The 20,968-nt window shown below is 44.3% G+C and overlaps 11 protein-coding genes and 1 pseudogene across 11 annotated transcripts; 4 read left to right on the top strand and 8 right to left on the bottom strand.

Moving 5' to 3' along the window:
- The first annotated feature begins 423 nt into the window (after positions 1–423).
- On the top strand, positions 424–1,273 carry LOC6623833 (serine protease 1). The gene has a single exon (XM_002046486.4). The coding sequence runs from the start codon at positions 445–447 to the stop codon at positions 1,219–1,221; it is 777 nt and encodes a 258-aa protein (XP_002046522.1). The 5' UTR covers positions 424–444; the 3' UTR covers positions 1,222–1,273.
- A 1,084-nt stretch (positions 1,274–2,357) lies between these two features.
- LOC6624525 (serine protease 1) lies at positions 2,358–3,195 on the bottom strand. Its single transcript, XM_002046487.4, has one exon. It carries the CDS (start codon positions 3,171–3,173, stop codon positions 2,400–2,402), a length of 774 nt encoding a protein of 257 aa, XP_002046523.1. The 5' UTR covers positions 3,174–3,195; the 3' UTR covers positions 2,358–2,399.
- A 221-nt stretch (positions 3,196–3,416) lies between these two features.
- LOC6637042 (serine protease 1) lies at positions 3,417–4,501 on the bottom strand. Its single transcript, XM_032434282.2, has 2 exons — positions 4,480–4,501; positions 3,417–4,002 (listed from the first exon to the last, which is right to left on the bottom strand). The coding sequence occupies exons 1-2, from the start codon at positions 4,499–4,501 to the stop codon at positions 3,464–3,466; spliced, it is 561 nt and encodes a 186-aa protein (XP_032290173.2). The 3' UTR covers positions 3,417–3,463.
- A 269-nt stretch (positions 4,502–4,770) lies between these two features.
- LOC6637041 (serine protease 1) lies at positions 4,771–5,619 on the top strand. The gene has a single exon (XM_002060430.4). The coding sequence runs from the start codon at positions 4,791–4,793 to the stop codon at positions 5,565–5,567; it is 777 nt and encodes a 258-aa protein (XP_002060466.1). The 5' UTR covers positions 4,771–4,790; the 3' UTR covers positions 5,568–5,619.
- Positions 5,620–6,703: 1,084 nt separating this feature from the next.
- LOC116650731 (serine protease 1-like) lies at positions 6,704–7,539 on the bottom strand. The gene has a single exon (XM_032435214.2). The coding sequence runs from the start codon at positions 7,517–7,519 to the stop codon at positions 6,746–6,748; it is 774 nt and encodes a 257-aa protein (XP_032291105.1). The 5' UTR covers positions 7,520–7,539; the 3' UTR covers positions 6,704–6,745.
- A 223-nt stretch (positions 7,540–7,762) lies between these two features.
- Positions 7,763–8,847, bottom strand: LOC6637091 (serine protease 1). The gene is made up of 2 exons (XM_002060466.4): positions 8,826–8,847; positions 7,763–8,348 (listed from the first exon to the last, which is right to left on the bottom strand). The coding sequence occupies exons 1-2, from the start codon at positions 8,845–8,847 to the stop codon at positions 7,810–7,812; spliced, it is 561 nt and encodes a 186-aa protein (XP_002060502.3). The 3' UTR covers positions 7,763–7,809.
- A 270-nt stretch (positions 8,848–9,117) lies between these two features.
- On the top strand, positions 9,118–9,965 carry LOC26531170 (serine protease 1). The gene has a single exon (XM_032435212.2). It carries the CDS (start codon positions 9,137–9,139, stop codon positions 9,911–9,913), a length of 777 nt encoding a protein of 258 aa, XP_032291103.1. The 5' UTR covers positions 9,118–9,136; the 3' UTR covers positions 9,914–9,965.
- A 1,084-nt stretch (positions 9,966–11,049) lies between these two features.
- Positions 11,050–11,886, bottom strand: LOC26531906 (serine protease 1). The gene has a single exon (XM_032435213.2). The coding sequence runs from the start codon at positions 11,863–11,865 to the stop codon at positions 11,092–11,094; it is 774 nt and encodes a 257-aa protein (XP_032291104.1). The 5' UTR covers positions 11,866–11,886; the 3' UTR covers positions 11,050–11,091.
- A 295-nt stretch (positions 11,887–12,181) lies between these two features.
- LOC6624626 (serine protease 1) lies at positions 12,182–13,038 on the bottom strand. The gene has a single exon (XM_002046488.3). The coding sequence runs from the start codon at positions 13,021–13,023 to the stop codon at positions 12,229–12,231; it is 795 nt and encodes a 264-aa protein (XP_002046524.3). The 5' UTR covers positions 13,024–13,038; the 3' UTR covers positions 12,182–12,228.
- Positions 13,039–15,344: 2,306 nt separating this feature from the next.
- Positions 15,345–16,391, top strand: LOC6624611 (serine protease 1-like; annotated as a pseudogene).
- A 945-nt stretch (positions 16,392–17,336) lies between these two features.
- Positions 17,337–18,211, bottom strand: LOC6624526 (serine protease 1-like). Its single transcript, XM_032435209.1, has one exon. It carries the CDS (start codon positions 18,194–18,196, stop codon positions 17,378–17,380), a length of 819 nt encoding a protein of 272 aa, XP_032291100.1. The 5' UTR covers positions 18,197–18,211; the 3' UTR covers positions 17,337–17,377.
- A 58-nt stretch (positions 18,212–18,269) lies between these two features.
- LOC116650729 (serine protease 1-like) lies at positions 18,270–19,360 on the bottom strand. The gene has a single exon (XM_032435210.2). It carries the CDS (start codon positions 19,339–19,341, stop codon positions 18,535–18,537), a length of 807 nt encoding a protein of 268 aa, XP_032291101.1. The 5' UTR covers positions 19,342–19,360; the 3' UTR covers positions 18,270–18,534.
- Between the last annotated feature and the right edge of the window lie 1,608 nt (positions 19,361–20,968).

The raw sequence follows: 20,968 nt of genomic DNA on the forward strand, positions 1-20,968 counted from the left end.
TTTTGTACTGACTGCCCAGAGAAAACACCATGACCCGTCAGACGTTTTCAATAGTAGATCAGCACAAACACGCCATCTGAACAATAATAACCCCACGTCGAGTTTATGAATTAAGCAAAAAGCGTAAACAAGCATTTATATTTAGATTCAATCATATCGCTGTCCCAGTGAAATATTTATTGTGAATGAAACCTTTTATGAACATGGACTTGAGTAAAAGAAGCAAAAATCTAGAAATCTGATAAGGATAACTTTTTATAGAATTGTATATTAAAATATATAAAACGGCGTATTTTAATCTTTACCTCAATAAAACTTATCTCTAGGCATTTTGTGGAGCTAAAGGAATATTTATGAGTGATTCGACCAAGTCAGTTCTATAGAGACTCCACGAGTATAAAAGATCGATGCGGAGCCAATGGAACTACAAGTAGTACCTACAACATGAAGGTGTTTCTAACAATTCTCGCTTTGGCTGTTGCCTCCGCCTCGGCATTCGAGTCGGTCGTCCACCCTAAGGACATTCCCAAGGTCAACAAGATCGAGGGCCGTATCACCAATGGTTACCCAGCACCTGAGGGCAAGGCCCCCTATACCGTTGGCCTGGGCTTCAGCGGTGGCTGGTGGTGCGGTGGTTCTATCATTGGAAACACCTGGGTCCTGACTGCCGAGCACTGCACGGGATCTGACGTCACCGTCTACTTCGGAGCCACCTGGCGCACCAACGCCCAGTTCACCCACTGGGTCAGCGGCAATGACATCATCAACCACCACAACGCTGACATCGCTCTGATCCGCATTCCTCATGTGGACTTCTGGCACATGGTTAACAAGGTGGAGCTGCCCAGCTACAACGATCGCTACAACGACTACAACAATAACTGGGCCGTTGCCTGCGGCTGGGGCGGTACCTATGATGGCAGCCCACTGCCCGACTATCTTCAGTGCGTCGACCTGCAGATCATGCACAACTCCGAGTGCCAGCAGACTTACGGCTCTGCAACTGTTGGTGACAACATCCTCTGTGTGAGAACTCCCGACGGCAAGTCCACCTGCGGTGGTGACTCCGGTGGTCCATTGGTTACACACGACGGCAACAAACTGGTCGGTGTTACCAACTGGGTTTCTTCTGCCGGTTGCCAATCTGGACACCCATCTGGCTTCCAGCGTGTCACCTACCACTTGGACTGGATTCGTGACCACACTGGCATTTCTTACTAATAAGCTACTGCTTCCGATATGACCTAAATAAAGCATACATATAAAAAATGAATACATTATACTCTTTTGTCTTGTTTGACGCCTATTTTACGTCAGAGAGCATAACGCAACGTAAATAGATCCAGCTTCCTGCTAAGGCTCGTTGACAACCACTCAATGAGTCAGTTACTCAGTTAGCCAGTGAGTCAATCAGAAGATGTAGACACAACATACTAGGAAACGAGAAAAAAAGGTTGCAGACCCAACCTTTACATAATGCTCATAGTGCTTTGACCGTATCTATGAAGCACAGGGAAAATAGTTAATGCCGAGTTTGGTCAAGATATCTTGAAAAACAAAAAAGGTCTTTAATCAAACACCAAGTTTGCGACCGATCGTTCCTATGACAGATATGTGATATGTAGTCCGATCTAAAAAAGATTTTTCAAAATTGAAGGGAGTATAGTGATGACTTTAAGTGACGTGCTTAATCAAACTATTTTTTTAATGACAAAAACGTTTTACATAAAACAACTTAATTTTCCACCGATCATTCCTATGGCAGCTATATGTTATAGTGGTCCGATCTTAATAGGGTTTTGAATATATATAAGAAGCATCGAAAAACTAATAAATTCCAAGTTTGGTCAAAATATCTAAATAAACAAAAATTTTTATCACACAACAACTTAATTTCGACCAATCGTTCCTATGCCAGCTATGTGATATAGTGTTCCGATCCAGTTGGTTTTGACATATGTGCTGCGTGCAACAGAAAGAAGGACTTCTGCAAAGTTTCATAAAAATAGCTTTAAAACTGAGAGATTAGTTCGCATAGAAACAGACAGACGGACTGACGGACATGACTATATCGACTCGGCTGTTTATACTGATTAAGAATATAAATACTTTATGGGGCCGAGATGTCTTCTTCTAGGCGTTACACATTTTACGACAAACTTATAATCCCCTTTCCAAGGGTATAAAGGAGATTTTTGAAATAAAAATATATTTCATAGAATAAAAATGAAGGATTAAAAACACTAACCCAAGAACCATAAGCCTTTGTGCTCATGCATTTTAAAATCTGTTCTGGCTTCTTAAAACTTGACTTTGGAACTCAATACACAAAATTTACATAAGACACGATTATCAAATGCATTCAAATCAATTTTATTTGATGTTTAATTTTAAATCTATTAGTAAGCGATGCCAGTGTGGTCGCGAATCCAGTCCAAGTGGTAGGTGACACGCTGGAAGCCAGCTGGAGCACCAGATGTGCACGAGGAAGTGCCAAAGTTGGTAACGCCCACCAATTTGTTGCCGTCGTGTGTAACCAATGGACCACCGGAGTCACCACCGCAGGTGGACTTGCCGTCGGGAGTTCTTACACAGAGGATGTTGTCTCCTACAACGGAAGAGCCATAGGTCCTCTGACATTCGGAGTTGTGCATGATCTGCAGGTCGACGCACTGCAGCCAGTCGGGCAGTGGGCTGCCATCGTAGGTACCGCCCCAGCCGCAAGCAACAGCCCAGCGTTCATTGAAGTCGTTGTAGCGATCGTTGTAGCTGGGCAGCTCCACCTTGTTAACCATGTGCCAGAAGTCCACATGGGGAATACGGATCAGAGCGATATCAGCGTTGTGGTGGTTGATGATGTCATTACGGCTGACCCAGTGAGTAAACTGGGCGTTGGTGCGCCAGGTGGCACCGAAGTAGACGGTGACGTCAGAGCCCGTGCAGTGCTCGGCAGTCAGGACCCAGGTGTTTCCAATGATGGAACCACCGCACCACCAGCCACCGCTGAAGCCCAAGCCAACGGTATAGGGGGCCTTGCCTTCATAGGCTGGGTAGCCATTGGTGATACGGCTGGACATGTCCTTCATATGGACAGCCTTCTGCGTGGCGGCAGGCACCGCAGCTCCAGTGGCGGAGGCAACAGCCAAAGCCAAAATTGTAATGAACACCTTCATATTGCAGGTACAACTTGGGCCTCGGTGGACCCTACTGTTGCTTTTATACGAAAATCAAGCACAAACTCTATTCGCCATTATCTTAATTTGAGTGGTTCGTAAATTAAATATATAATCCGATCATAAAAAATGAGTTTTACAAGCCGATAGCGAGTCACGATTTATGCAAAGTCTTTCGAATTTATGCGCATTTTATGATAATATGATAGGAGTGATCCCATCCAAATAAATGTTTCCTTTAAATGCGAGATGATCAATTGGTTTATTTTGAATGCAGTTCATAGAACACCTTAATAGTAAGCAACGCCAGAGTTGTCGCGAATCCATTCCAACTGATGGGTGACACGAGTGAAGCCAGCTGGAAGACCAGCTGTGCAACCATTGCCAGCAACCCACGACGTAACACCAGCCAATCTGCCGCCGTTATGGAGGACCAATGGACCACCAGAGTCACCGCTGCTGGTGGACTTGCCGCCGGGTGTGGCAACGCACAGAATACCATCGGGCTGGTGGCCATAGGTCTCAGAGCACTTGCTATTGCTGATGATCTGCAGGTCGACGCACTGTAACCAGTCGGGTTGAGAACCGCCATCGGAGGTAATGCCCCAGCCGCAGGCAACAGCCCAGGCGTTATCGTACATATTGTAGCGGTCGTTGAAGCTGGGCAGCTCCACCTTATTGACCATGTGCCAGAAATCGACATGAGGAGTGTGGATCAGAGCGATGTCATTGCCGTTCTCATTGGGCCATCTGTGGTTCTGTCTGAACTCGCCGCTGCCAACATGGTGGGTGAACTGGGCGTTGGTGCGCCAGGTGGCAGCGTTAGATACTGGCAATGAGTTGTGGTTGGGATTTGAACGCAGAAATTTGTGACAAATTCGTGAAACAGAGTGGTTTTCGAATGCAGAGGAATTAAATCATGGCCTAAAATAACGTGTGGTTATGTATATGATTTTATGTGACTGGGGGTCGGTATCCAAAAAAGTAAATATAATCCATTTGTGTATGTTACTGTGATTTTGATATCGATAAGAATCTATTGGTTGGGCACGGAGCCAGTTATCTACCAGAAACAGGCTCGAAACAGAATTACAGAAACAAACTCGTGCACGAGCACTTTGAGTTCTAAGGGGTTCTGATATCGATCGTTCATAACACGGTCAGAAGGACAGACAGATGGCTATATCTAGTCTGACTCGACTGCTGATGATGACCAAGAATATATACACTGTTTGGGGCCAACATGCTACGAAACCGATTTTGGGCTTGGAGCCCCCGATCTCCCACTTTGATTTGGCACACATACATGATATACATTGGTTGACCATCTTTATCGTACTGTCTGCAGGTCAGACCTGCACTTTTACCGAACTTAAGACTTTCAGCTTCGTAACTCTTACGACTTGGTCTGTGCGTCTTACTAATCAGTTAGTCAGGACAATCTCTTTAATATACACATACAGAATGACGACGAACTATCTTTGAGAGTTTTATGGAACTCAAGGAATATTTATGAGCCCTTCGTCAACAAGATAAGCCAAATCGAAATTCTATTGAAACAGCACAAGTATAAAAGAGCGGTTTGGAGCCTATGGAACTACAAGTAGTACCTACAACATGAAGGTGTTTCTAACAATTCTCGCTTTGGCTGTTGCCTCCGCCTCGGCATTCGAGTCGGTCGTCCACCCTAAGGACATTCCCAAGGTCAACAAGATCGAGGGCCGTATCACCAATGGTTACCCAGCACCTGAGGGCAAGGCCCCCTATACCGTTGGCCTGGGCTTCAGCGGTGGCTGGTGGTGCGGTGGTTCTATCATTGGAAACACCTGGGTCCTGACTGCCGAGCACTGCACGGGCTCTGACGTCACCGTCTACTTCGGAGCCACCTGGCGCACCAACGCCCAGTTCACCCACTGGGTCAGCGGCAATGACATCATCAACCACCACAACGCTGACATCGCTCTGATCCGCATTCCTCATGTGGACTTCTGGCACATGGTTAACAAGGTGGAGCTGCCCAGCTACAACGATCGCTACAACGACTACAACAATAACTGGGCCGTTGCCTGCGGCTGGGGCGGTACCTATGATGGCAGCCCACTGCCCGACTATCTTCAGTGCGTCGACCTGCAGATCATGCACAACTCCGAGTGCCAGCAGACTTACGGCTCTGCAACTGTTGGTGACAACATCCTCTGTGTGAGAACTCCCGACGGCAAGTCCACCTGCGGTGGTGACTCCGGTGGTCCATTGGTTACACACGACGGCAACAAACTGGTCGGTGTTACCAACTGGGTTTCTTCTGCCGGTTGCCAATCTGGACACCCATCTGGCTTCCAGCGTGTCACCTACCACTTGGACTGGATTCGTGACCACACTGGCATTTCTTACTAATAAGCTACTGCTTCCGATATGACCTAAATAAAGCATACATATAAAAAATGAATACATTATACTCTTTTGTCTTGTTTGACGCCTATTTTACGTCAGAGAGCATAACGCAACGTAAATAGATCCAGCTTCCTGCTAAGGCTCGTTGACAACCACTCAATGAGTCAGTTACTCAGTTAGCCAGTGAGTCAATCAGAAGATGTAGACACAACATACTAGGAAACGAGAAAAAAAGGTTGCAGACCCAACCTTTACATAATGCTCATAGTGCTTTGACCGTATCTATGAAGCACAGGGAAAATAGTTAATGCCGAGTTTGGTCAAGATATCTTGAAAAACAAAAAAGGTCTTTAATCAAACACCAAGTTTGCGACCGATCGTTCCTATGACAGATATGTGATATGTAGTCCGATCTAAAAAAGATTTTTCAAAATTGAAGGGAGTATAGTGATGACTTTAAGTGACGTGCTTAATCAAACTATTTTTTTAATGACAAAAACGTTTTACATAAAACAACTTAATTTTCCACCGATCATTCCTATGGCAGCTATATGTTATAGTGGTCCGATCTTAATAGGGTTTTGAATATATATAAGAAGCATCGAAAAACTAATAAATTCCAAGTTTGGTCAAAATATCTAAATAAACAAAAATTTTTATCACACAACAACTTAATTTCGACCAATCGTTCCTATGCCAGCTATGTGATATAGTGTTCCGATCCAGTTGGTTTTGACATATGTGCTGCGTGCAACAGAAAGAAGGACTTCTGCAAAGTTTCATAAAAATAGCTTTAAAACTGAGAGATTAGTTCGCATAGAAACAGACAGACGGACTGACGGACATGACTATATCGACTCGGCTGTTTATACTGATTAAGAATATAAATACTTTATGGGGCCGAGATGTCTTCTTCTAGGCGTTACACATTTTACGACAAACTTATAATCCCCTTTCCAAGGGTATAAAGGAGATTTTTGAAATAAAAATATATTTCATAGAATAAAAATGAAGGATTAAAAACACTAACCCAAGAACCATAAGCCTTTGTGCTCATGCATTTTAAAATCTGTTCTGGCTTCTTAAAACTTGACTTTGGAACTCAATACACAAAATTTACATAAGACACGATTATCAAATGCATTCAAATCAATTTTATTTGATGTTTAATTTTAAATCTATTAGTAAGCGATGCCAGTGTGGTCGCGAATCCAGTCCAAGTGGTAGGTGACACGCTGGAAGCCAGCTGGAGCACCAGATGTGCACGAGGAAGTGCCAAAGTTGGTAACGCCCACCAATTTGTTGCCGTCGTGTGTAACCAATGGACCACCGGAGTCACCACCGCAGGTGGACTTGCCGTCGGGAGTTCTTACACAGAGGATGTTGTCTCCTACAACGGAAGAGCCATAGGTCCTCTGACATTCGGAGTTGTGCATGATCTGCAGGTCGACGCACTGCAGCCAGTCGGGCAGTGGGCTGCCATCGTAGGTACCGCCCCAGCCGCAAGCAACAGCCCAGCGTTCATTGAAGTCGTTGTAGCGATCGTTGTAGCTGGGCAGCTCCACCTTGTTAACCATGTGCCAGAAGTCCACATGGGGAATACGGATCAGAGCGATATCAGCGTTGTGGTGGTTGATGATGTCATTACGGCTGACCCAGTGAGTAAACTGGGCGTTGGTGCGCCAGGTGGCACCGAAGTAGACGGTGACGTCAGAGCCCGTGCAGTGCTCGGCAGTCAGGACCCAGGTGTTTCCAATGATGGAACCACCGCACCACCAGCCACCGCTGAAGCCCAAGCCAACGGTATAGGGGGCCTTGCCTTCATAGGCTGGGTAGCCATTGGTGATACGGCTGGACATGTCCTTCATATGGACAGCCTTCTGCGTGGCGGCAGGCACCGCAGCTCCAGTGGCGGAGGCAACAGCCAAAGCCAAAATTGTAATGAACACCTTCATATTGCAGGTACAACTTGAGCCTCGGTGGACCCTACTGTTGCTTTTATACGAAAATCAGGCACAAACTCTATTCGCCATTATCTTAATTTGAGTGGTTCGTAAATTAAATATATAATCCGATCATAAAAAATGAATTTTACAAGCCGATAACGAGTCACGATTTATGCAAAGTCTTTCGAATTTATGCGCATTTTATGATAATATGATAGGAGTGATCCCATCCAAATAAATGTTTCCTTTAAATGCGAGATGATCAATTGGTTTATTTTGAATGCAGTTCATAGAACACCTTAATAGTAAGCAACGCCAGAGTTGTCGCGAATCCATTCCAACTGATGGGTGACACGAGTGAAGCCAGCTGGAAGACCAGCTGTGCAACCATTGCCAGCAACCCACGACGTAACACCAGCCAATCTGCCGCCGTTATGGAGGACCAATGGACCACCAGAGTCACCGCTGCAGGTGGACTTGCCGCCGGGTGTGGCAACGCACAGAATACCATCCGGCTGGTGGCCATAGGTCTCAGAGCACTTGCTATTGCTGATGATCTGCAGGTCGACGCACTGTAACCAGTCGGGTTGAGAACCGCCATCGGAGGTAATGCCCCAGCCGCAGGCAACAGCCCAGGCGTTATCGTACATGTTGTAGCGGTCGTTGAAGCTGGGCAGCTCCACCTTATTGACCATGTGCCAGAAATCGACATGAGGAGTGTGGATCAGAGCGATGTCATTGCCGTTCTCATTGGGCCATCTGTGGTTCTGTCTGAACTCGCCGCTGCCAACGTGGTGGGTGAACTGGGCATTGGTGCGCCTGGTGGCAGCGTTAGATACTGGCAATGAGTTGTGGTTGGGATTTGAACGCAGAAATTTGTGACAAATTCGTGAAACAGAGTGGTTTTCGTATGCAGAGGAATTAAATCATGGCCTAAAATAACGTGTGGTTATGTATATGACTTTATGTGACTGGGGGTGGGTATCCAAAAAAGTAAATATAATCCATTTGTGTATGTTACTGTGATTTTGATATCGATAAGAATCTATTGGTTGGGCACGGAGCCAGTTATCTACCAGAAACAGGTTCGAAACAGAATTACAGAAACAAACTCGTGCACGAGCACTTTGAGTTCTAAGGGGTTCTGATATCGGTCGTTCATAACACGGTCAGAAGGACAGACAGATGGCTATATCTAGTCTGACTCGACTGCTGATGATGACCAAGAATATATACACTGTTTGGGGCCAACATGCTACGAAACCGATTTTGGGCTTGGAGCCCCTGATCTCCCACTTTGATTTAGCACACATACATGATATACATTGGTTGACCATCATTATCGCACTGTCTGCAGGTCAGACCTGCACTTTTACCGAACTTAAGACTTTCAGCTTCGTAACTCTTACGACTTGGTCTGTGCGTCTTACTAATCAGTTAGTCAGGACAATCTCTTTAATATACACATACAGAATGACGACGAACTATCTTTGAGAGTTTTATGGAACTCAAGGAATATTTATGAGCCCTTCGTCAACAAGATAAGCCAAATCGAAATTCTATTGAAACAGCACAAGTATAAAAGAGCGGTTTGGAGCCTATGGAACTACAAGTAGTACCTACAACATGAAGGTGTTTCTAACAATTCTCGCTTTGGCTGTTGCCTCCGCCTCGGCATTCGAGTCGGTCGTCCACCCTAAGGACATTCCCAAGGTCAACAAGATCGAGGGCCGTATCACCAATGGTTACCCAGCACCTGAGGGCAAGGCCCCCTATACCGTTGGCCTGGGCTTCAGCGGTGGCTGGTGGTGCGGTGGTTCTATCATTGGAAACACCTGGGTCCTGACTGCCGAGCACTGCACGGGATCTGACGTCACCGTCTACTTCGGAGCCACCTGGCGCACCAACGCCCAGTTCACCCACTGGGTCAGCGGCAATGACATCATCAACCACCACAACGCTGACATCGCTCTGATCCGCATTCCTCATGTGGACTTCTGGCACATGGTTAACAAGGTGGAGCTGCCCAGCTACAACGATCGCTACAACGACTACAACAATAACTGGGCCGTTGCCTGCGGCTGGGGCGGTACCTATGATGGCAGCCCACTGCCCGACTATCTTCAGTGCGTCGACCTGCAGATCATGCACAACTCCGAGTGCCAGCAGACTTACGGCTCTGCAACTGTTGGTGACAACATCCTCTGTGTGAGAACTCCCGACGGCAAGTCCACCTGCGGTGGTGACTCCGGTGGTCCATTGGTTACACACGACGGCAACAAACTGGTCGGTGTTACCAACTGGGTTTCTTCTGCCGGTTGCCAATCTGGACACCCATCTGGCTTCCAGCGTGTCACCTACCACTTGGACTGGATTCGTGACCACACTGGCATTTCTTACTAATAAGCTACTGCTTCCGATATGACCTAAATAAAGCATACATATAAAAAATGAATACATTATACTCTTTTGTCTTGTTTGACGCCTATTTTACGTCAGAGAGCATAACGCAACGTAAATAGATCCAGCTTCCTGCTAAGGCTCGTTGACAACCACTCAATGAGTCAGTTACTCAGTTAGCCAGTGAGTCAATCAGAAGATGTAGACACAACATACTAGGAAACGAGAAAAAAAGGTTGCAGACCCAACCTTTACATAATGCTCATAGTGCTTTGACCGTATCTATGAAGCACAGGGAAAATAGTTAATGCCGAGTTTGGTCAAGATATCTTGAAAAACAAAAAAGGTCTTTAATCAAACACCAAGTTTGCGACCGATCGTTCCTATGACAGATATGTGATATGTAGTCCGATCTAAAAAAGATTTTTCAAAATTGAAGGGAGTATAGTGATGACTTTAAGTGACGTGCTTAATCAAACTATTTTTTTAATGACAAAAACGTTTTACATAAAACAACTTAATTTTCCACCGATCATTCCTATGGCAGCTATATGTTATAGTGGTCCGATCTTAATAGGGTTTTGAATATATATAAGAAGCATCGAAAAACTAATAAATTCCAAGTTTGGTCAAAATATCTAAATAAACAAAAATTTTTATCACACAACAACTTAATTTCGACCAATCGTTCCTATGCCAGCTATGTGATATAGTGTTCCGATCCAGTTGGTTTTGACATATGTGCTGCGTGCAACAGAAAGAAGGACTTCTGCAAAGTTTCATAAAAATAGCTTTAAAACTGAGAGATTAGTTCGCATAGAAACAGACAGACGGACTGACGGACATGACTATATCGACTCGGCTGTTTATACTGATTAAGAATATAAATACTTTATGGGGCCGAGATGTCTTCTTCTAGGCGTTACACATTTTACGACAAACTTATAATCCCCTTTCCAAGGGTATAAAGGAGATTTTTGAAATAAAAATATATTTCATAGAATAAAAATGAAGGATTAAAAACACTAACCCAAGAACCATAAGCCTTTGTGCTCATGCATTTTAAAATCTGTTCTGGCTTCTTAAAACTTGACTTTGGAACTCAATACACAAAATTTACATAAGACACGATTATCAAATGCATTCAAATCAATTTTATTTGATGTTTAATTTTAAATCTATTAGTAAGCGATGCCAGTGTGGTCGCGAATCCAGTCCAAGTGGTAGGTGACACGCTGGAAGCCAGCTGGAGCACCAGATGTGCACGAGGAAGTGCCAAAGTTGGTAACGCCCACCAATTTGTTGCCGTCGTGTGTAACCAATGGACCACCGGAGTCACCACCGCAGGTGGACTTGCCGTCGGGAGTTCTTACACAGAGGATGTTGTCTCCTACAACGGAAGAGCCATAGGTCCTCTGACATTCGGAGTTGTGCATGATCTGCAGGTCGACGCACTGCAGCCAGTCGGGCAGTGGGCTGCCATCGTAGGTACCGCCCCAGCCGCAAGCAACAGCCCAGCGTTCATTGAAGTCGTTGTAGCGATCGTTGTAGCTGGGCAGCTCCACCTTGTTAACCATGTGCCAGAAGTCCACATGGGGAATACGGATCAGAGCGATATCAGCGTTGTGGTGGTTGATGATGTCATTACGGCTGACCCAGTGAGTAAACTGGGCGTTGGTGCGCCAGGTGGCACCGAAGTAGACGGTGACGTCAGAGCCCGTGCAGTGCTCGGCAGTCAGGACCCAGGTGTTTCCAATGATGGAACCACCGCACCACCAGCCACCGCTGAAGCCCAAGCCAACGGTATAGGGGGCCTTGCCTTCATAGGCTGGGTAGCCATTGGTGATACGGCTGGACATGTCCTTCATATGGACAGCCTTCTGCGTGGCGGCAGGCACCGCAGCTCCAGTGGCGGAGGCAACAGCCAAAGCCAAAATTGTAATGAACACCTTCATATTGCAGGTACAACTTGGGCCTCGGTGGACCCTACTGTTGCTTTTATACGAAAATCAGGCACAAACTCTATTCGCCATTATCTTAATTTGAGTGGTTCGTAAATTAAATATATAATCCGATCATAAAAAATGAATTTTACAAGCCGATAACGAGTCACGATTTATGCAAAGTCTTTCGAATTTATGCGCATTTAATGATAATATGATAACTTCCCATTTATGGAAGAAAGGAAGGAATCATTAGAGAAGCTGAGTACTTAGGGCTCTTTTTTGTAACACTAGGAGTGATCCCATCCAAATAAATGTTTGCTTTAAATGCGAGATGATCAATTGGTTTATTTTGAATGCAGTTCATAGAACACCTTAATAGTAAGCAACGCCAGAGTTGTCGCGAATCCATTCCAACTGATGGGTGACACGAGTGAAGCCAGCTGGAAGACCAGCTGTGCAACCATTGCCAGCAACCCACGACGTAACACCAGCCAATCTGCCGCCGTTATGGAGGACCAATGGACCACCAGAGTCACCGCTGCAGGTGGACTTGCCGCCGGGTGTGGCAACGCACAGAATACCATCGGGCTGGTGGCCATAGGTCTCAGAGCACTTGCTATTGCTGATGATCTGCAGGTCGACGCACTGTAACCAGTCGGGTTGAGAACCGCCATCGGAGGTAATGCCCCAGCCGCAGGCAACAGCCCAGGCGTTATCGTACATGTTGTAGCGGTCGTTGAAGCTGGGCAGCTCCACCTTATTGACCATGTGCCAGAAATCGACATGAGGAGTGTGGATCAGAGCGATGTCATTGCCGTTCTCATTGGGCCATCTGTGGTTCTGTCTGAACTCGCCGCTGCCAACGTGGTGGGTGAACTGGGCGTTGGTGCGCCAGGTGGCACCGTAGTAGATTGTCACAGAGCTGGCACCGTTGGTGCAGTGAGCAGCAGTCAGCACCCAGTCGTGAGCAATGATGGAACCACCGCACCACCAGCCATTGAAGCTCAGGCCAACGGTGTAGGGCGCCTTGCCCTCGTAGGCTGGATAGCCATTGGTGATGCGACCCTCGAGCTTGGCAGACCTGGGCAAGTCCTTGGGATGGACTTGCTCTACGGTCTCTGCAGCGACGGCAGCGATAGCCAAAGCGAGTACTATGAACGCCTTCATGTTTAATAAACAACTCATGGGTTTACACAAAAACCATGTTGGTTTTATACTATTTTTCGAGCAGGAATACATCTTGATATGTATATATTTTTATATAAGTGCATAGTTAATCGAGATATTGATAAACCAATTAATTCTGAGTTTTAATGAAAATAGTATAATATTTATATATATAAGATTAAAAAATTTTGAGACACACCTAAATATAAATTTGCTATCATTTTAAGTAAGTATGTCTTATATTTCAAGAGGGCACTCTAAGGCTTTTTTTTGTCTGGTTATTCTTTGAGATAGCAAATTTAAATGGCATCCCTCTCGAGCTAGAATATAGAAACCCATGCAAAGCTTTAGGTAGGTACTGATCTAAGTGCTTAACAATATATATATATAAATATATATATATATATCCTTGAAAGCATGTAAATAGCTTGAAGTGGATCGCGAGAACTCGTGTGGAGGAGAGTTTGAGGTATCAAAACGTCGGGCTAACAACAAGCCCATTTAATGGGTAATAATAAAAAGAAATTAAAGAAAAACAAGGTTAAGTTTCCTTTGCCGGTGTCGAACTCGCGCCCAGTTAAGCTGAGTGAACTACCTTCTATCACCGGACTTGGAAAAAGGCGCAACCTTCATCTACCATAAACAAATGACTCGCTTCTCCACCGAGATGGCTTCAATGTAGCGACAATGTTAATTTTCATACAGTTCTTTGGATATGATTTTGTGCCCGAAACCTCACCGATTATGTCTTTGACACCCTTTTCCATAAAGGAGGACTGCATTTTCGAAGTGTGAAACGCCTCTCAAATTAATTTGAAAACAAAAATAGGTGGCTAATCAGTTTGTGGCCAATCGGTTGGCAAGCCAAAAGTTGTATGCAATCGTTTTTCGCTATGTTCCACACTCCCCAGTATCTAGTATACATCTTCATTACTTGTGAAAGAATATAAGCTTCCTTATGGATCAGCAATCAGTAAATCAGTCAGACAGTCGATTAGCAGATAGAAACAGTTTTATATAAAGAGTTTAATTTTTGTCCAATCTAAAAATAAAGATTCCCAAAGGCTTATCAATATTTATAACTTCCTTTGTTTCAGTCTCTTTTAATCAGACACCCCAAATCTGTACGTTATTCAAAATATTTACAATATCCAAATGATAAGAGCGTGGTGTCAATAAAAATTATGAAAACTAATATTTCAGATTTCATATTCATATATTAAAATTAAATGAAGCTTGTTTTTTTTTGTTTTCTTGTTTCGTTGATAAGCGTTAGTTGAACACACGTATCGTTGACGTAATTTCTAGAATTCACTATTCGTCTTCACCAGGAGTGGATGTACTCGTTTGTAATCATTCACAGTTTTAGAGTAGCGTGTGGCACTTATTCGAATCGCTTGAAAATACTTTAATTTATTTGCACAGATAACACGATTGTAAATAGTCGGGCAGGCGTTGGGTACATTTCACTGATAAGATACCGCTTGATTTGCATCAATTTCAATATGTCAAAAAAAAAAAAATGACAATCAAAAATGTTCGCATCCGGTTGCTAGAGATAGTCGCGTCTAAGATCTATGCAACTGATGAAACTTCAAACCTAAAAAGGCTCCATATGCAAATAATCTAGAAGAGTATCCAGAGATACGTATACCCATATCGTATACCTAATTTAAAATATCCTACACCCAATTTGTTTTAATAAATAAAAGTTGAGTGCAGAGTGTTTGTTTATGATATTGGGTCCCCGAGAAAGTTTTAGCTATTTCCTCCCTCTATAGATTCTCTAAAAGTTTTTTAGAAATAAGAATTGCATTTAAATTTTTGTCTCTCTGCTTCCTTCTAGGATCAGAAGACCAGCAGACCTTCCTGCTGAGGGCTAAACAATTTGCCATAAATCATACTTTTTGAAAATTTCATAAATTTTTTTGATTGTACTCAGCAGACAGGATACCCTGTTGGTCCTGCATATAAACTGTATCACTTTCCTGATAATATTATAAGAAAATAATAATATTTACTGCGGCTGAGTCTTTTTAGGGACTCAATGATGTAGCTTACTTCAGGATACTTGAAAGATGGTAATAAAAATATTCTGTAACTTAAATTAGAGGGTACATTCTTCAGTATCACAATATTACAAATCAATTCAAGCAAATGTAGAATTACCAACAACACAGCCATAGCTAGAGGCATTTCTTATCGGCCAGACAAGGACTAGACTCGAATAAAATTTATGAGCCGCGATTAGTGTAGTGCGACTTGAAGTCCCCTCTGATAAGACTCGAAGTGTATAAAAGTAGGAAAAATATTTGCAAAGCACAGACTAAACATTCGAGAATGAAGCTGTTCGTATTCCTGGCCTTGGCTGTTGCCGCAGCCACCGCTGTGCCAACCGGCATGAACAAACCCCTGAAGGTTATGGACATGCCAAAGCCATCCATTGAAGGACGCATATAACCAATGGCTACCCAGCCTACGAGGGCAAGGTGCCCTACATTGTGGGCCTGAGCTTCGATGGCGGCTGGTGGTGCGGTGGTTCGATCATTGGAAACACCTGGGTCCTGACTGCCGGCCACTGCATCAATGATGGTTCTGGCGTGACCATCTACTACGGCGCCAGTTTCCGTCATGAGGCTCAGTACACGCACTGGGTCAGCGGAGGCGACCAGATCCGTCATCACGGCTACAATGATCAGCTGAACAATGATATTGCCCTGATCCGCACACCACATGTGGACTTCTGGAGTTTGGTCAACAAGGTTGAGCTGCCCAGCTACAACGACCGGTACAACAACTACAACGGCTGGTGGGCTGTTGCCTCCGGCTGGGGATATAACTCGAACGACAGTGGCATGCAGGGCTATCTGAACTGCGTGGATGTCCAGATCATCAGCAATGACGAGTGTCGCAACGTCTACGGCGGTGGCTATGTGATTGACAACACCATCTGCATCAACACATCCGGCGGCAAGTCCACCTGCAGCGGCGATTCTGGCGGCCCTCTGGTCACACACGAAGGTAACCGCATTGTCGGCATCACATCCTTCGGCCATTGGGAGGGCTGCACTGCCGGCCAACCTGCTGGCTTCACCCGTGTCACTGGCTACTTTGACTGGATTCGTGACAACACTGGTATCTCCTACTAAATGGATAATTCGAACATAATAAACACTTAAAAGCACACAAGTCTATATTTTAGGGAACTTTTGAAGTTCCAATATCAAAGCGTAGTTCTCAATTTTAGATTGAGCGCGTAGGGAATGCAAACCACCTATCGCCCAACCGACCGAAGGGCTCAGTTCTGTAACGGATCGGATGTACGAATCGCGATGTTCACAACGAATAAAATCTACGATAAATGTAAAGACTATCTGCTTGCTAAATAGTTCAGGAGGAAGAGAATACTCCGAGCAGAATACTCTATACTCACAGAGAACCCTGAACGGTTATAGTTTGTTATAGTTGGTTAAACAAAATGTAAGCGATAACGTGTTAGTCTAATAGGGATAGAGATGTTTGATTTGCTAGTTAAGCGAGAAGAGTCGATTGGACTTGTAATTAGCTTATGAATAAATACTTCACCAAGCATGGTTCTACGCTTAATTGAAGAAAATGAAGATTAATCTGGAGTCAACTGGACTATTAGGGTTTTCACTCGATTTGAATTCAAGATTGTTGGCCTTTTTAAACTTTATTGGCTACCAGCTTGCCGGTATTAGGGGTTGCTTCTATAGCAGTCCACTTGAAAGTCCACTCAATCCTAGATGATAGGATTAGGACTATATAATATAGCTTCCGTAATCAATCGAGAAATCGGTTCTTTTAGAAAAAATATTCTTTTTTCTCAGATATTTTCAGCAAATATGTATCATATATATATCTACAAAACCGAAAAGCAGCAGTTTACAAGGATCTTCAATATTCAATATTATTCTCCTCGTTTATTCTATACCTTCTTTCATATATAGCCTACTTAAAAGTTCAATTCACTTGAGTTTATTATCTAATCGCTTAATCAACGGAAATGGTATTCACAGATGACTCGCAAAAAATTGGACTATGTTGGGGGTATTTCTGATAACCTAAGCAGAAGGATTTATTACCTTCAATTTTGATTTTTACTCACCATAAGCACGTAGCTCAACTCATTCATAAAACTACTATGCAAAGCTGATAAAGAGCTATACCCGATAAGAAATGTATATGTCTATACCTTTAACGTGAATCGTCTATACCTATTGACCAGACGAACAGACACGCCCGCTAAACGTTATCTTATTTAGTCTGTGAGTAACTAATCACATACAAAGTTTCCAAGCAATTCATATATATATTTGATCAAGATACCAACTTAATAGTAGGCAACGCCAGAATTGTCGCGAATCCAGTCCAGTTGATTGGTGACACGAGTGAAACCAGATGGAAGACCCGATTGGCAACCAGCGCCAGATACCCAGGAGGTAACACCCACCAGTCTGCCACCGTCATGGAGAACCAATGGGCCACCGGAATCACCCTGGCAGGTGGACTTGCCGTCGGGTGTGGCAACACACAGAATACCATCGGGCTGGTGGCCATAGGTCTGAGAGCACTGGTTGTTGCTGATGATCTGCAGATCGACGCACTGCAGCCAGTCGGGCAGTGGGCTACCATCATAGGTACCACCCCAGCCGCAGGCAACAGCCCAGGAGCCATCGTACATGTTGTAGCGGTCGTTGTAGCTGGGCAGCTCCACCTTGTTGACCATGCTCCAGAAATCGACATGAGGAGTGTGGATCAGAGCGATGTCATTGCCGTTCTCATTGGGCCATCTGGGGTTCTGTCTGAACTCGCCGCTGCCAACGTGGTGGGTGAACTGGGCGTTGGTGCGCCAGGTGGCACCGTAGTAGATTGTCACAGAGCTGGCACCGTTGGTGCAGTGAGCAGCAGTCAGCACCCAGTCGTGAGCAATGATGGAACCACCGCACCACCAGCCATTGAAGCTCAGGCCAACGGTGTAGGGCGCCTTGCCCTCGTAGGCTGGATAGCCATTGGTGATGCGACCCTCGATCTTAACAGACCTGGGAAGGTCTTTGGGATGGACCTGGTCGACGGTCCCCGCAGAGACGGCAGCGATGGCGAGAGCTAATATTATAAAAGCCTTCATGTTCAACACACGATTGGTGCCCATTCAGCACCTTAGCACGGCTTTTATATTGTTAACGTATCATATCTTCTACACTTCGAGAGATAGGAGGCACTCATTAAAATCGAATACGTATTTATATATTAAGCGATTTGAGCGCTTCGTAGATAACAAGTTTTTTAATTGACAGTGCATCCGGCACATGTTAGAGATTGGCTAGTCCTTCTTATAAAAATTATATGCCCCTTTAACCGTTTGCTGAACCCATAGACAAGCAGTGTTCTAAGATGTGCCTCACCTCACCCCTCCAACGAGAAACTCACAAATCCCTAAAATCAATATTGTCTTGTGTGCTTCTAAGTGTTTATGTTCGAATTTTCCATTTAGTAGGAGATACCAGTGTTGTCACGAATCCAGTCCAAGTAGCCAGTGACACGGGTGAAGCCAGCAGGTTGGCCGGCAGTGCAGCCCTCCCAATGGCCGAAGGATGTGATGCCGACAATGCGGTTACCTTCGTGTGTGACCAGAGGGCCGCCAGAATCGCCGCTGCAGGTGGACTTGCCGCCGGATGTGTTGATGCAGATGGTGTTGTCAATCACATAGCCACCGCCGTAGACGTTGCGACACTCGTCATTGCTGATGATCTGGACATCCACGCAGTTCAGATAGCCCTGCATGCCACTGTCGTTTGAGTTATATCCCCAGCCGGAGGCAACAGCCCACCAGCCGTTGTAGTTGTTGTAGCGGTCGTTGTAGCTGGGCAGCTCAACCTTGTTGACCAAACTCCAGAAGTCCACATGTGGTGTGCGGATCAGGGCAATATCATTGTTCAGCTGATCATTGTAGCCGTGATGACGGATCTGGTCGCCTCCGCTGACCCAGTGCGTGTACTGAGCCTCATGACGGAAACTGGCGCCGTAGTAGATGGTCACGCCAGAACCATCATTGATGCAGTGGCCGGCAGTCAGGACCCAGGTGTTTCCAATGATCGAACCACCGCACCACCAGCCGCCATCGAAGCTCAGGCCCACAATGTAGGGCACCTTGCCCTCGTAGGCTGGGTAGCCATTGGTTATGCGTCCTTCAATGGATGGCTTTGGCATGTCCATAACCTTCAGGGGTTTGTTCATGCCGGTTGGCACAGCGGTGGCTGCGGCAACAGCCAAGGCCAGGAATACGAACAGCTTCATTCTCGAATGTTTACTCTGGGTTTTGCAAATATTTTTCCTGCTTTTATACGTTCTGAGTCTTATCAAAGGGTGCTTGAAGTCTCTCTATTCTAATCGCGGCTCATAAATTTTATTCGCGTCTAGCCCTGGTCTTGTCGATAAGTAAGGGGTCTAGATGTGGGCATGTCCACTGAAAACTTTGTTTATATCATTCGATAATGTTTTGGGTTTTTCGCATAAATATGCGAGTTGAACGAATTATATTTATTCTTTATATTACCAGAAAAATTTATTTTTGAATAAGCAAATAATATACAATACAATTCAACGTATTGATTTAAGGCTAAGAGTATAAAACTCGAACCCATTGAAAATGGGGAAAAAGGGTAGTTGTGCAAATTTATGTAAGAGGTAGAAGAGAGCATCTCCGACCCCATAATGTATATATAGTTGATCAGCATCAACAGCCGAGTCGATCGAGCCAACGTCCGTCTGTCAGTCCATCCGTCCGCATGTATGAACGCAAGGATATCTGAACCTATAATAGCTAGAGACTTGAAATTAGCTGCAGGTCCTTCTAGCGCCCGATCGAGTGTGTTTCCGATATTCGATAGCTTGTCGCGTTTCCAAGTAAGCGATAAAAGTTGATAATGATATCCTGTTTTTTGAGCACCCTAATATTCGATAAGATGAAGATGAAGGAACACAAACTTTATTAAAGAAAACGTGCTTTGACTTTCCTCGTATCAGCGTCAGCAAGCGTAAATTTCAAGAATTTCTGTATACATTCATGCGCGTCTGCTTTGAGTTATGTCAACAGCCTTGCAGTTGCGAATGTATTGTTTTCTGTGATGCTATTTTAATTCGTTTTTTTCTCAACAAAACTAAGTTATTGGTGTGACTGTTGAGTAGAGTAGTCACCAAGTAATGCGGTCAATTGCACGTTTGAACCCTGGAGGGAACCTTTTTTTCTTTAATTTATCTCTATTAAATTAGAATAAAAGGGTTCAGGGTACTCGACTAGAACCTCTTGTTTATGTTGTACTTTATAATTATGATATTCAACACAGTATATGTTCTGTCGTACAGCCCAAAGCAATGGTTAAAATGACATTCATTCAGACATTGCACTAACCCAATATATTCCTTTATAGGCTTTAAACTCAAATATTTGTATCAAAACGGAACCAATCTTTATGTTAAATGCTATTTCGATCGTGTTTTGTCATTTAGATTGATTGTGCATCTAAAATACATCCAATATTTACAACAGCAGATCAACACAACTTTCTGTTGAAGCTTTACAGTTTGGCATATTTTATGCTTCAAGCATACGATACACTTAAGGTAACTGAAATAATTGGCCTCCCTTATGGATATGGCTTAATAATTTTCCACCCATTTTAAAATATTTTGGTTTTAATCAAAATAAGCTCTTTACAGGGTATAGTGGTAATTCAGTTCAAATAAATTTCACAATCACCTAAACTAAAATCGTATGATGCGAACAATATTATTAGTTGGCAGGCCCACATCTATTTCTTATCGGCCAGACAAGGACTAGACTCGAATAAAATTTATGAGCCGCGATTAGAGTAGTGCGACTTGGATTCCCCTCTGATAAGACTCGAAGTGTATAAAAGTAGGA

This window comes from Drosophila virilis, chromosome 3, assembly GCF_030788295.1.
Source record: "Drosophila virilis strain 15010-1051.87 chromosome 3, Dvir_AGI_RSII-ME, whole genome shotgun sequence".
NCBI classification, from domain to species: Eukaryota; Metazoa; Arthropoda; class Insecta; order Diptera; family Drosophilidae; genus Drosophila; species Drosophila virilis.

Excerpts from the sequence above, each read along its gene's own strand:
- LOC6637091 (XM_002060466.4), bottom strand. The coding sequence starts at position 8,847 with ATGGTCAACCAATGTATATCAT. Across the intron at positions 8,349-8,825 it reads GGTCAACCAATGTATATCAT|TATCTAACGCTGCCACCAGG; the intron begins GTATGTGTGCTA and ends ACTCATTGCCAG.
- LOC6624526 (XM_032435209.1), bottom strand. The coding sequence starts at position 18,196 with ATGGGCACCAATCGTGTGTTGAACATGAAGGCTTTTATAATATTAGCT.
- LOC26531906 (XM_032435213.2), bottom strand. The coding sequence starts at position 11,865 with ATGAAGGTGTTCATTACAATTTTGGCTTTGGCTGTTGCCTCCGCCACT.
- LOC6623833 (XM_002046486.4), top strand. The coding sequence starts at position 445 with ATGAAGGTGTTTCTAACAATTCTCGCTTTGGCTGTTGCCTCCGCCTCG.
- LOC116650729 (XM_032435210.2), bottom strand. The coding sequence starts at position 19,341 with ATGAAGCTGTTCGTATTCCTGGCCTTGGCTGTTGCCGCAGCCACCGCT.
- LOC6624626 (XM_002046488.3), bottom strand. The coding sequence starts at position 13,023 with ATGAAGGCGTTCATAGTACTCGCTTTGGCTATCGCTGCCGTCGCTGCA.
- LOC6624525 (XM_002046487.4), bottom strand. The coding sequence starts at position 3,173 with ATGAAGGTGTTCATTACAATTTTGGCTTTGGCTGTTGCCTCCGCCACT.
- LOC116650731 (XM_032435214.2), bottom strand. The coding sequence starts at position 7,519 with ATGAAGGTGTTCATTACAATTTTGGCTTTGGCTGTTGCCTCCGCCACT.
- LOC6637042 (XM_032434282.2), bottom strand. The coding sequence starts at position 4,501 with ATGGTCAACCAATGTATATCAT. Across the intron at positions 4,003-4,479 it reads GGTCAACCAATGTATATCAT|TATCTAACGCTGCCACCTGG; the intron begins GTATGTGTGCCA and ends ACTCATTGCCAG.
- LOC26531170 (XM_032435212.2), top strand. The coding sequence starts at position 9,137 with ATGAAGGTGTTTCTAACAATTCTCGCTTTGGCTGTTGCCTCCGCCTCG.
- LOC6637041 (XM_002060430.4), top strand. The coding sequence starts at position 4,791 with ATGAAGGTGTTTCTAACAATTCTCGCTTTGGCTGTTGCCTCCGCCTCG.